Source organism: Cornus florida, unplaced genomic scaffold, assembly GCF_030987335.1.
Source record: "Cornus florida cultivar Cherokee Brave unplaced genomic scaffold, ASM3098733v1 CherokeeBrave_3.0.0_Hap2_Chr02, whole genome shotgun sequence".
Taxonomy (NCBI): domain Eukaryota; kingdom Viridiplantae; phylum Streptophyta; class Magnoliopsida; order Cornales; family Cornaceae; genus Cornus; species Cornus florida.
The window spans coordinates 114,841,295-114,854,187 of NW_026775572.1; the positions used below are offsets into that span (position 1 = coordinate 114,841,295).

A 12,893-nucleotide genomic window follows, 5' to 3' on the forward strand; every position below is an offset into this window, starting at 1 on the left:
CCTTTTGCGCAATGGGGGATGGATGCTGTTGGCCCTCTGCCGACTGCCAGGTCGCAGAACAAATACGGTCTGCTAGCAACATACTACTTTACCAAATGGGTGGAGGCAGAGCCATATCCTAGTGTAACCCAAACTCATGTAAGACGCTTCATCTAGAGTAATATTATTTGTCGCTTTGGCGTGCCAAGATCGATTATAATGGACAGTGGGACTAATCTCAATAGCAAGCGAGGGAGTTGCTAGAAGAGTATGGAATCAATCAAAAGTTGGCAGCAGTTAGCCATTCGCAGGCAAATGGTCAAGCTGAGATCACGAACAGAACAATCTTTGCTTTTATCAAGAAGAAGCTTGAAGATGAAAAAAGGAAATGGTTGGACGAGCTTCTGAATGTCTTGTGGGCTTACAAAACAACCCCGAGACGACCGACCAGAGAAAGCCCATTCGCTATGGCGTAGGGCACGGAGGCAGTAATACCAGTCGAGCACTTAGTGCCAACTGTTTGAAGTCTAGCGTGGAATCAGGAGTAGAATAATAGCATGCTGAAGTTTAACCTCGATCTGCTGGAAGAGAAAAGAGATGCCGCCGCAATAAGGCTCGCGTCTTAATAGCAGACACTCGTGAATAGCCACAACAAAAAGGTGAAGCATAGAGACTTTGCACCTGGTTCTGAAAAAGAAGGTGGGGATTGTCAAAAAGATGATGCCACCATGGGAAGGCCCATACAGAGTGGCGGAAGCCATAGGAAAAGGGGCGTACGTGTTAGAGACTATGGCTGGAAGATTGGTCAACAAACCGTGGAATGCCACGTCTCTGATTGAGTTATATTTTAAGTAGTATTCACTTAGAGTAATGCTCTTACAAATGTATAGACTTTGCAAGGATTTATAAAAGGTATTCAGTTGGTTTCAAAAATCGAATTGAGCAAAGAATATTTTTCTTTAAAAAATCTTAGCCAAATAAGTGGCAAATGGCCCTAAGAGCCGAGCGCCAAACACTTTGCCAAGTAAGTGGCAAATGGCACTAAGAGCCAAACGCTAAACACTTGCGCAGAAACAAACAGTGGCAAGTGGCATTCTAGCCGAGCGCCAAACACTTAGCCAAATAAGTGGCAAATGGCACTAAGAGCCGAACACCAAACACTTGTGCAGAAACAAACAGTGGCAAGTGGCATTCTAGCCCAAACACTTAGCCAAGTAAGTGGCAAATGGCACTAAGAGCCGAACACCAAACACTTGCGCAGAAACAAAGAGTGGCAAGTGGCACTCTAGCCGAGCGCCAAGCACTTAGCCAAGTAAGTGGCAAATGGCACTAAGAGCCGAACACCAAACACTTGCGCAGAAACAAAGAGTGGCAAGTGGCACTCTAGCCGAGCGCCAAGCACTTAACCAAGTAAGTGGCAAATGGCACTAAGAGCCGAACACCAAACACTTGCGCAGAAACAAAGAGTGGCAAGTGGCAGTCTAGCTGAGCGTCAAACACTTAGCTAAGTAAGTGGCAAATGGCACTAAGAGCCGAACGCCAAACACTAGCGTAGAAACAAAGAGTGGCAAGTGGCATTCTAGCCGAGCGCCAAGCACTTAGCCAAGTAAGTGACAAATGGCACTAAGAGCCGAATGCCAAACACAGAAACAAAGAGTGACAAGTGGCACTCTAGCCGAGCGCTAAGCACTTAGCCAAGTAAGTGACAAATGGCATTAAGAGCCGAACGCCAAACACTTGCACAGAAACAAACAGTGGCAAGTGGCACTCTAGCCGAGCGCCAAGCACTTAGCCAAGTAAGTGGCAAATGGCACTAAGAGCCGAACGCCAAATACTTGCGCAGAAACAAATAGTGGCAAGTGGCACTCTAGCCGAGCGTCAAACACTTAGCCAGTAAGTGGCAAATGGTACTAAGAGCCGAACGCCAAACATTTGTACAGAATAAGAGTCAAGTGGCAAATGGCACTAAAAGCCGAACGCCAAACACTTGTGAAATAAAAACCAAATAGAAAAATCAAACTATCAACTCATTCAAGTATAGATTGAAGAACAGAACTTTTGCAAAATAGAACTGTCATTTCATTCATCACAAAATAAGTTCTTGAAGTACAAAGTTGACATTGAAACAAAAGGGAAAATAACTACAAAAATCAGCAGAACACTAGTCTGCAGTAGCCTCTTCTATGACTGCTCCGTTGCCTGTCCCATCATCACAAGTTGGCTCAGTGTTTACCTCTCCATCATTAGTCGTTTCATCACCTATGGGGGAGAGTCAAGATAAATGACCTCATTAGTTGGCAGAGCTCTGTCGGTGGCAGCAGTAGTGGCCGGAATAATGGTGGTGATAGGAGGAACACACAGAGGAGCAGGACGAAAAGGTAGGATCACCCTTGAAGTTGCGATTTCATTACACTCAATGAATATGTTTTCAGCAGCAGCAGCAGGGAGTGGATCTTGGTAGGTGTTTGGTGGGTTAATGTCCAGAGAGGCATCTAGCTCATCTAGACCTGCACAGGAACTTGATTCACCCTCAGGAGGAGAATGGTCAATAAAACCGTCTCTGTACCCCTCGGCGTATCTGAGAGCTCCTATCCTGGTGAAGCGAGCATGGAGAGCTCTCATGCCACCATCAACCCTACCTATGACATTCAATAGAGCAAAGCGTTCATTTGAGAACTTCTCTTCAGAATTAGAACGGGTCAACCGTTCAGCAATCAAGGTGCGCTGAAGGTCACCCTTTTTTGCCCTCAATGCATTCCTTTCTGTCAGTGCGACGTTCTTCTCAATCTTCAGAACGTCGGCTTCATCCTGGAGAGAATCCCTTTCAGCCTCTAGAGCATCTCGTTCAGTCTTTAGAGCGTCCCTCTCAGCCCTCACAGCGGTCATCTCCTTTTTTGACTCGTTCAGCTTAATCAGCAGCTCCGTGTTCTTGGCCTCGGTTAACCTTTCTAAGTCAACGGATCTTTTAAGACCAGCAGAGAGGGATTTGATCTTCTTGTTCAGAGTTTCAATGCTCTTTTGAAAAGTGAACATCCCAAATAGAGTCTGCACAAAGGCAGAGGTGTTCTGATAAGTACAATCGTCAAATAATCAGAACGGGAAAAAATATACATAAAAAGGAGAGAAAGGGTTACCTTAACAGCAGCTGTTGGGAATCGCTGATACATTTCATTGAAGGTCATTTTGTTCTGAACTTCAATGTCTCTGAGAGTCCAAAAGCCCTTGTAAAAAGCAAATGATGTGACTGGGTCCTTAAGTAAGGAGTCTGTGGGGGCAATGATTGACCCATCCTCACGGCTAAGCAAGGGGCGCCATGGGGTTACTGTTGGTAAAGAGCCGGAGGTTTTGGCTGATTCACCCTTCGGAATGGACAGCTGAGGAGAGGGGGTAGGATTGGTGACCCTGAAAGAGGGCCGTGCCCTTTGTGCTGGAGGGAGGTCACTTTGATCAAGACCACCTTCAAGCATGGGTCTTTTTCCCAAGCTCTTCTCTGAAACGCCAGCCTGGGTGGGAGGAGATCCGCCATTGTTCTGAGAAGAACCCCCAACAGCCTTAGCACCATTCGGAGAAGTTTAGTTAAAGTGTTAGAGGGTTCATTGTTTGGCGCGACATGCTGGACTTTAGCAGAAGTTGATGCTTATCGCCCAACTATCGGATGCTCGATAGTTTGAGCCAAAACCGGGGCAGTTGAAGTGGCTGTTGTGGTGGCTGGTGCGGCCGAAGGAGTGGGAGCAGAATGCCTCCTCCTGCTGAAAGAAGGAATTTGGATACTCTCCATGGTGGATCCAAGAACGGATATGTCGGAGAGATTGTCAGGGGTGAGTAGGTTAGCGGCTGAGGGGATATTGTTCAAAACTCTCCCCTTCAGAATGTCAAGCCTGGCCTGCAAAAGCTGTAAACCAAGTCATCATGATTTATTTGAAGGCAACTACAAAGAAAAGTATAGAAACGAGGAAGACAGGATTCACAATGGTAGTCGGAAGGATGTTTTTTAAATTTCTTATATTGAAGGATAGAACACTCTCCAAAAGTGGTTGGGATAGGGAAGGTCTAAGCGAATGGAGTTCGCTAATTTCCACTGACCCCAATTAGGTTTTTCTTCCTGCCCTTATCAAATGAAAGCTTGTCCATATAGATGGATCATTTCTCGATAGGATGGAACTGAAAATACATTTCGTTGCTTCTGGTTTTGACAATTCGATAGCAAAGGAGAACGTCTATGATATCTAAGTCAAGACCCCTATCACGATTCAAAATTAAAAGGACCGATATCACCCTAAGGAAATTAGGGTTAACCTGAAGAGGGGAAAGCCCTAATTTATTGAAGATGTAATAGAAGAACGGGTGTAAGGGGAATCTGACTACATTCAAATGAAGAGCCGAGAAGAGAATCTCCCCAGGAGACCCTCACCGGAGCTCTCATCCAGATCCGTAGGATAAATCCTGAGGGAGACGTCATTGGGGATGTTGTTCTTTGCACGAATAGCATCCAAATAAAGGGGAGCCATAAAAAGGGGGAGAAAGAGATCTTTAAGTATAAAATTCCTTTCTTTTAAGGAAAGTAGCAAGAGGAAGGGACTAACCTTGGAAAGAGAGTTTGCAAAGTACCTAGTAACAAAGTGAAGGTCGAATCGCAAGGGGAAAATTCGCCGGAGAAAGCAAAGGAAACCTGCTGGAAAGTACAGATGGATGATAGAAGTAATCGGGGATGATGACACTGGAAGATGGAGATGAGAAGGGTGAAAAAAGGCAGAAAATAAGAGATCAGGATTTTTAAAATAAAAATGGTTCAACATTCAAGGAGCTGTGTTGAAAGTGGAGCAGCAGATCTCAAAGCATGGGTCTCTGAACCAACCGTTCGCTTCCCCACGTCATCACTTCAAGCCGTCATGTCATGATTATGTCCTTTCGATAATCTCACCCTAATTAATTAGGGAGAGATTATGAGGCAGATGAGGATACCAAAAAAGACCTGGGCCGGGTACGTTTAGGGTGGTTAAGAGTGGGTCTGACAAGGATAATTGTACTGGACCGAGTCTTCATTAGTCAAGCCCAAGACCGGGAAATCAGGTTGGAGGTTCGTCTTTAGATTGAAGGAATTGAGCCCATAATCAAGAAGAGCCCAGCCGAACAGCCCAGTGCAAGGAGTTAGTTAGGAAGCTTCTAGAAAATCTGTAACAGTCTATAAATAGACTGAAAATAGAGGGAAAAGGGGTTGGAAAATATTTGAAGAGTAGAATAATTCTTTCTAAATTGAGAGCATTTTTCTTGCATCTTCAGTGACCCTTCCCAGCAATGGAAGATGGAGAGCCATCCGCAAGGCGGACCTTCCGTTGGCCAGAGCAGATGCTATAAGATTAGAAGAGTGGGGATATACCAGTCATATTGTCTTAAGCACCAGAATCAATGATCCATGGTGTTGAAGATGTAGATACGCTATGTGCAGACGCAATAGTACCTGAGTGGGCATAAGTGGAGGTTGGCTGAGATGATGCCTCCATTTGGTTGAAGAATTGCTTGAACTTGTCCAAATCAGCTTGAGTCAAGGTAACTGTGGCAGAAGATGTAGAGGCAGGGTTGTCAGGAGTTGACAACGAGACTTGTTGTGTAACAGAATGTGCAGAGGATCGAGGCTGTTGTTTCTATTGCAGTGGACGTCCATGTAGAGCATAACAACGAGATTTGATGTGACCAATTTTTTCGCAATGGTCACACCGTCCACGTTGTCGTCCCAGAGGAGGACTGGTGGTAGTGCTCTGAACTGACTGGGATGGTGAAGTTCCTGAAAGGTTGGGAACCCGAACTGCCATAGCAGAACGATCAACAGAAGCAACACCTAATGGATGAGTTCGGCGGCTCTCATCTGACAACATATAGGAGTATGCATCCTCAAGAGTAGGGAATAGAGATAAGCCCAATAAATGAACACGAGCATAATCAAACTCGTCGTTCAACCCGGCAAGAAACTGAAACACTCGATTCTTCTCCACAATTTCTGCATATAATACTGCATCATCTGGATCCTTCCAAGAGTGGAAGGAATCATAATATGACATCTCCTCCCAAATAGCACGAAGCTTAGCGATGTAACCTGAAACTGTCAAGTCACCCTGAGAAATCCTGGTGATATCTCGCCCCAGCTGGAAAATTCGTGCATTATTCTACCTCTGAGAATAAGTGCGTTGAACTGAATCCAAAATCTGCTTAGCAGTCTTCATAAACATCTAGCCAACAGCTATGTTTGGTTGCATCGAATTGACTAGCCAAGACATAACCGTAGCGTTATCTGCAAACCACTATGGATATGCCTTCTCTGACTCAGCTGGCTCTTTCTCAGAACCAGTAATATAGCCGATCTTGCCTTTGCCACCAATGAACATCTTGGCAGACTGTGCCAAAATCAAATAGTTGGAACCATCCAACTTCACTGTGGTGATTTGAAGTCCTGGATTTTCTGATGAGTTGGTGGGAAAAATGTCACCACCACCCACAAAACTTGAGCCAAGAGAATTAACAGTCGAGAACCCTGAATCTGCCATAATCTGTCACACGACAATAAAAAAATTCCAAAAACACCAAAAAATTCTGTTAATAAATCAAAGGGTCTCCTCAGACCATAAATAATAACAATGTCTCCTTAGACCATTTTCAAAAAATCTAAATACATACCTTTTTTAAGGAGCGCTGCCTGCTTACATATAGCTTCTTACCGGAACCTCGTTGTCGACTAATTTTTTGTTTTTGTCCAAGCCCTTCTAGGTGTTGGAAACCGACTATCTTAATTTACCCAAGCCTAGAAGAGTGAAAAATAAATTGTAAAACTTAAAAATACCTGTTTTCGATCACAAAACAGCAACACAGAAAAACATATGTAGGCAACGTCACACGATGTCACAAACAGCCTAAGGTAGCTGTCGCACAAGTAGCAAGCCTGCTGAAAGGTGTGGAAGGGTGTTGGCTCTAATACCAAGTAGAAATATATAAAAAGAAGAGAAAGGAGAGAATTGCGTAAAGGCTTGAATGATATGAATTACTCATTCATAGCTTTAGTATTTATAGATAAAATGAGCACATGCTCATATTACAAGAAAAGAAACTAAATCAAATCAAAATCAAATCAAAACTTATTCTAAAGCATATTCTATAGCATAGTCAAATCTCTGCTATTATGGTATGAGTCATACCATAAATCGTGGTATCATATATGCCAACACTCTCCAAGACTCTGTCAAACCTCTAGTACATCGTGGCATAGCCCAATGAATCCTAAACAAACCATAAAACAAAAGGCAACAATCTCGAGCCATTGGGCAATGTAAAAGAAGATGATTAATCGATTCCTCATCATTTTTGCATATAAAGCACTAGTTAACCACAAGCATGCATAAACTTACTACACTCACTACATAAGCTATGTCAGGAACATATTTTCTTTATGAAACAAAGATCCCCTACTTCAACCTAGCAACTTCAGTACGTAGAGAAAATATTGTAAAGAACCAATGTCTTTGATCTCATTTTCTTTTGTGAGATGTGATTTCAGCTTACCCATCTTCAGTCACCATAATATCATCCATATACACGATCAAGGTGGTAATATTATCTGCAAGTGAATGTTTGAGAAAAAAAGTGTGGTCAGACTGGCTTTGGTGGTGTCCACACTTCTTCGTGGCATGAGTAAACCTGCCAAACCAAGATGTGCTTTAGTCCATACAAGGATTTCCTCAATCTGCATACCTTACCTGGGCGAAGCTAGGACGAAAGTCCATGTATAGTTCTTTTTCTTGATCTCCTTGAAGAAATGCAATCTTCACGTCTAACTGCTTAAGAGGCCACTCCAGATTTGCAGCCAAGGATAAGAGGACCCTGATAGTATTTATCTTAGCCACCGATGCATATGTTTCCTGATAATCTATTGCAAAGGTCTGGTATAGCCTTTAGCTACCAATCTTGCCTTGAATCCAGTGTTATCAAAGGCGCAAGGTGCTAGAGGTCCTCTAGAGTGTAGGCGCAAGGCGAGGCGCGACCTCGAGTGAAGTGAGTCGCGTAATGGAAAAATTAAATTACTATTAATGAATTCATTTTCCATATTAAAGGCGCTAATGTTGTCAAAGGCCCGCCTGGGCACACAACAGGCGCAAGTCTTGTGTCTGTATGAGCCTGGAACTAACTGTCTTCTTTCTATCTGGTTGTTCAACTAGTTCCCATGTAGAAATTTTCTATGAAGCTTCCATTTCTTCAATCATAGAAGCTTTCTACTTCGTGTTGTCTAGGACACGTTAAGATAAACGATGTGAAGACACATAATGAGAGATGGGATATTTAATGATTGGAAATTTATAACGAGAGGGGGGTTTTCTTTTTTGAGTGGGTTTGCAAGCCTGATTTTCAAGAACTAAATGATTATCAACATGTGATTAATCAATGTCACGACAAATGTAGCAAACCCAACATCGAATCAAGAATAACGACATAACAGTAAACACACCACACAAGGAACACATGTTTATACGTGGTTCGGTAACAGTTTACGTCCATGATGGAGATCCTGCTAAAGTCTTCACTATGTGAAAAATCGGAGATTACAAGTTTTCATCCCCACTCTGTTTCTGTACGGATTTCAGAGTCTCTCTTACACCACTCCAAACCCTAAGTGCCCTTATATATCTGGCTACAGGAGACTAATTAGGGTCCACGACCCACGAGGAAAAAACGGGTCGTTGCGACCTGGCACCAAATTCGGGCCACAACATCACAATCAAGTTGATCAATAGGTAACTGAGTGGACTCATCAATTTGTGTATCAATAGGGAATTTTGAAGAAGGGACTACCTCACGGAGCGCCTAATTGGTCATTGGGTTCATCAAGAAGTGGCTGATTGGTCTTTGTCTTCTCCCTTCTTGAGTATACCAACTGTGTGGCTCAAGGAATTCCTTTGAAGTCGGTGCAGAATTTCCAGCAAATGATGATATGCTCATTAAAGGTAGTGGTAGCACATCCCAAAACTTAGCTTCATTTCTCAGATTCTCCCCCTGAAGAGAAGCGTCTAAATCTCCCCTTGAATAGTAAGCCTGATCTTGAGCAAAAGCAACATCCATTGAATCAATCATCTTTGCTGAAGGAGGGTAATAATAGCATTTGTTCAACAAGCCTGATCTTGAACAAAAGTAACATCCATTGAAACAATCATCTGCTGGTTATCTCTCATTTGCTCTTTGTGGAAGACCCCATTGTCTTTTGTGATGCTAGGGTGTATCAGTTAAGGTTTTTGAGGCGTGTTCTGGCTTGTTTTCTACTTGTCTCAAGTTAAAGATCAACATTGGGAAAAGCAAGTTGGTTTTAGTCATGGCAGTGATGGCATGCTCCAGATATCTTATCTAGGTCTTCCCTTGGGGACAATTTGGGATCCCGTGGTTGAACGATTCGAGAGAAGACTTGCTGGGTGGAAGAAGTAATATCTTTTCATAAGGGGGACGATTACCCTTATGAAGATCACTCTTTCGAATCTTTCTACTATTTTATTTTTCTATTTTCAATGCCAAAGACCGTTATTCGAAGATTAGATATGATTCAGAGGAATTTCATGTGGGGTGGCATTGGTGATGAGTTCAAATACCATTTGGTGAACTGTGAGAAGGTTTGCTCCCCTATTCAAATTGGACCTTGGGTATCTGAAGGTTGGACTTGTCAACAAGGCTTGTTGGGTAAGTGGTTATGGATATTTGGGTGCGAGAGGCCTCGTGAAAGCGAGATTTCCAACATGTATGGGCATTTGGAAGCTTATCCGGAAGGGGTGGGATGAGTTTTCCAAACGTATTCGGTTCAGAGTGGGAATCTCATCAGGCTTTGGGAGGATCTCTAGTGTGGGGACATTTTTTTGACTCGTAGGTTCCCTCGGTTGTTTAGGATTGCTCTGAGTAGGCATGCTTTGGTTGCCAACTGTTAACGACTTGATACCGGGAGGTTGAGTTGGGATGTGTAGTTTCGTAGAGAGTTTCATGATTGGGAGCTTATGGAGGTTGCTGAGTTCTTAGCTTTGCTCTACAGTTAGGTGGTGGAGGGGGTGGGGATGAATGAGATTCTGCGGGTGTGTTCGCCAAGTGGGGTGTTTGAGGTTTGGGCTTTTTATCATAGTCTTGTGGCAATTCTAGGTCGCTCTTTCCCATGGAAGGCAATTTGGAGGTCGAAAGCACCCTTGAAGGTGGCATTTTTTGTGTGGTGTGCTGCTCATGGAAGCATTCTCACTCTCGACGATCTCAGAAGAGAAGACAGATCGTGATTAATTGGTGTTGCATGTGCAAGAGGGCACAGCCTGAACCAACTCCACTGCCTAGTGGCAAGGGATGTTTGGGCTATGTTTTTGGTTGTGCTTGGTTTCTCTTGGGTGTTCCAAAGATCCACAGTGGTTATGATTGAGGTTTGGAGAGGGCGTCTAGTGGAGAGCTGAGCCAGGGATGTTTGGAAGGCCATTCCCCTTTGTTTATGGTGATGTTTGTGGCGTGTGTTTGAAGGAGAGGAGAATCCTATTTGGACTCTCAAATATTGTATTCTTCATACTGTATTCTTTTGGGTTATTGTTCGTAATTGTAAATTTTTGGGGCATCTTTTGGATTTTGTGGATAGTTTGAAGCTTTACTTGTCGGCTTTGGCCTCTTGTGTATTCCTTGGGAGTGCTCCCCTCTTGAGCACCTTTTTAAAATGAAATCTTACTTGTAAAAAAAAAAAAAAGAAAAAAAATTTCAAACTTTTTAACAGAAAGTTATTACATTTGTGTCTAAATAACTTTTACTTGGATTGTTAGTCAAATTAATATTAAGTTGTTTATATAGAGAAACTAATTTCTTCAAATTACTGTTAAGATCACATCGTTCATTTAGTTGGCTAATAATCTAGAAAATCATATTAAGATTGGTGTGCTTTTGATGTCTAAAATCTTTTCGGATTTGATTGGTGGGTACACTATTTTTTCCGTTCGCTCTATATTCTACTGGTTAATGAATTTTTCTGCTTTATTTTCAGGGTTCTTCCTTTGAAGAGGGCTGCCGAAGAAAAGACTCAAGCAATACGTGCAGCTGTTTCATCTAATTTCAAGTCCATGCTTCGAGACAAAGGAGATATTACTACAAGTTCTCGCTGGTCTAGGGTAAGTCAATTTGTCTAAATTTTCTTGCAAATTACTGTGTAAATGATGCATTTTTCTCAGAAAACATTGTGTAGGGAAAAATATCTCCGTGCATTCAAATAAAAGGTTCAATACGCATCTTCATCATCAGGCTATGGAAATGTCCTTGTGTGCATAGTTCCAGCTTTCACAATCTGCAATCATCTTGTAAAATATATATTTTTATGACCAAGTTCCACAGATTTTTCCTATATTTTCCTGTTTTTCGTATACACACTCGTCCCATAAATTGTAGGAAAAATCATTTTTGACATCTAGTAATTTATGGATTGATGTAATATTTGAGTTGTGACTTCAGTAATTCTGGGTTTAAAAAATATGAGGTTTGTGAAAATTTATAGCCTGGATGTTTACGAGAGTGAGTGTTTTGGGAAACCTGGATTAATTATATGTTAGTGATATCTTGGAAGTAGGGATGGCAACAGATGACAGGGCTTCCTAAATCCTACTGTGTCATGTTTAATCATACAATAGTCCATCCCATCCTGATTCTGCCCTGTTTAATGTTAGATAGCGATGTGAAGATGACGACGATGATGATTTACCTCAGAATGGGACTGAGACATTGAAGAGAGTGAGGCAAGGAGGCCGAATAGAGGTTTGAAGATGCAGAGAAGTAAAAAGCCAGAGAGCTAATGCAGCGACGAAGAGAGAAGATGAAACAATAGTGCAGATGCGCAAGCCCAGTAATGCACAGAGGTATAGAGAGTTGAGAAGAAGCTCTAGATTGTAGCCTTGTAGGGAAGATATTGTGGAAAGATCTAGGCTGAATTGTTAGGAAATTAGTTAGGAGGATTTTTGGGAATTATCTATAGTTAGATAGTTGACTTTTTTAAATTTTACACAAGTAGTTCCTATATTATAGGAATTGTAATATGTATTTTTCTTTTCCTTGGATAGTTTTTGTAATACACTTCCTTATATATAGGCCTGTCAACTAACATATGTGATATGAAAAGAGAATATCAGAATTTATTCTTTTTCACCTTTGTGTTCATGGTATCAGAGCCGCCCTCACTAGGACGATAAATTACTCCATTGTTCTGCTGATTATCCGATAAAATCAGCGAACATTCATCGTTAATTCTGGTCTAAACAACCAGAATTATAGAAGACTTATTCTTCTATTTCTCTTCGTCGTTTTTGGACGATTTCTTTGGTTAAATCCGCGATATTAGGATCTTCACCTCATTACCTCTTAAAGTGTTTGGATGCATGGGACCGTTCAAAACTTGATCCTAGGGCTGAAAAGTGCATGTTTGTTGGGTACTCTCCTAAACAGAAAGGGTATAAATGTTTTAACCTCACCTCTAAAAAATTCTTTGTGAGTATGGATGTGACCTTTTTTTGTAGACTCAACCCTATTCCACCAAAAATACTCTTCAGGGGGAGAATAATGAGAGGGAAGACCATTTTTGGGAAGTGTTGGGCTCTTTACCATTGCCGAGTGTTTCACCAAACTCTACCTTACCTACTGAACCTACTGAGCCCACTATTTCAACCTCTCCGAAGCTTATTGAGTTAAACATTATAGACTACACTTCAGGTGGAGAACCATTTCAAATCCAACCTCAATCTGAGCTCCGTGTTTACTCTCAAGGATCAAAATAAAGTGCACCAACCTATTACCTGGCAAGAAAATTCTCCGGATAAAGGCAACTTGACTGAAATAGGTATTTCTGTCTCTAATCCATCTTTAATTCCTGAAACCAGCAATGAAGAGAGCCTTTC

General features: G+C 42.1%; 1 protein-coding gene across 7 annotated transcripts in view; it reads left to right on the forward strand.

Moving 5' to 3' along the window:
- The window catches only part of LOC132295583 (pre-mRNA-processing protein 40C), a 130,547-nt gene that overhangs the window by 76,530 nt on the left and 41,124 nt on the right, over positions 1–12,893 (forward strand). For all 7 annotated transcript variants that reach the window (XM_059793885.1, XM_059793882.1, XM_059793881.1 and 4 more), the window contains one exon: positions 11,000–11,123. In XM_059793885.1, coding sequence (XP_059649868.1) covers positions 11,000–11,123 — 124 coding nt within the window. The remainder of the gene's footprint in view (positions 1–10,999; positions 11,124–12,893) is intronic.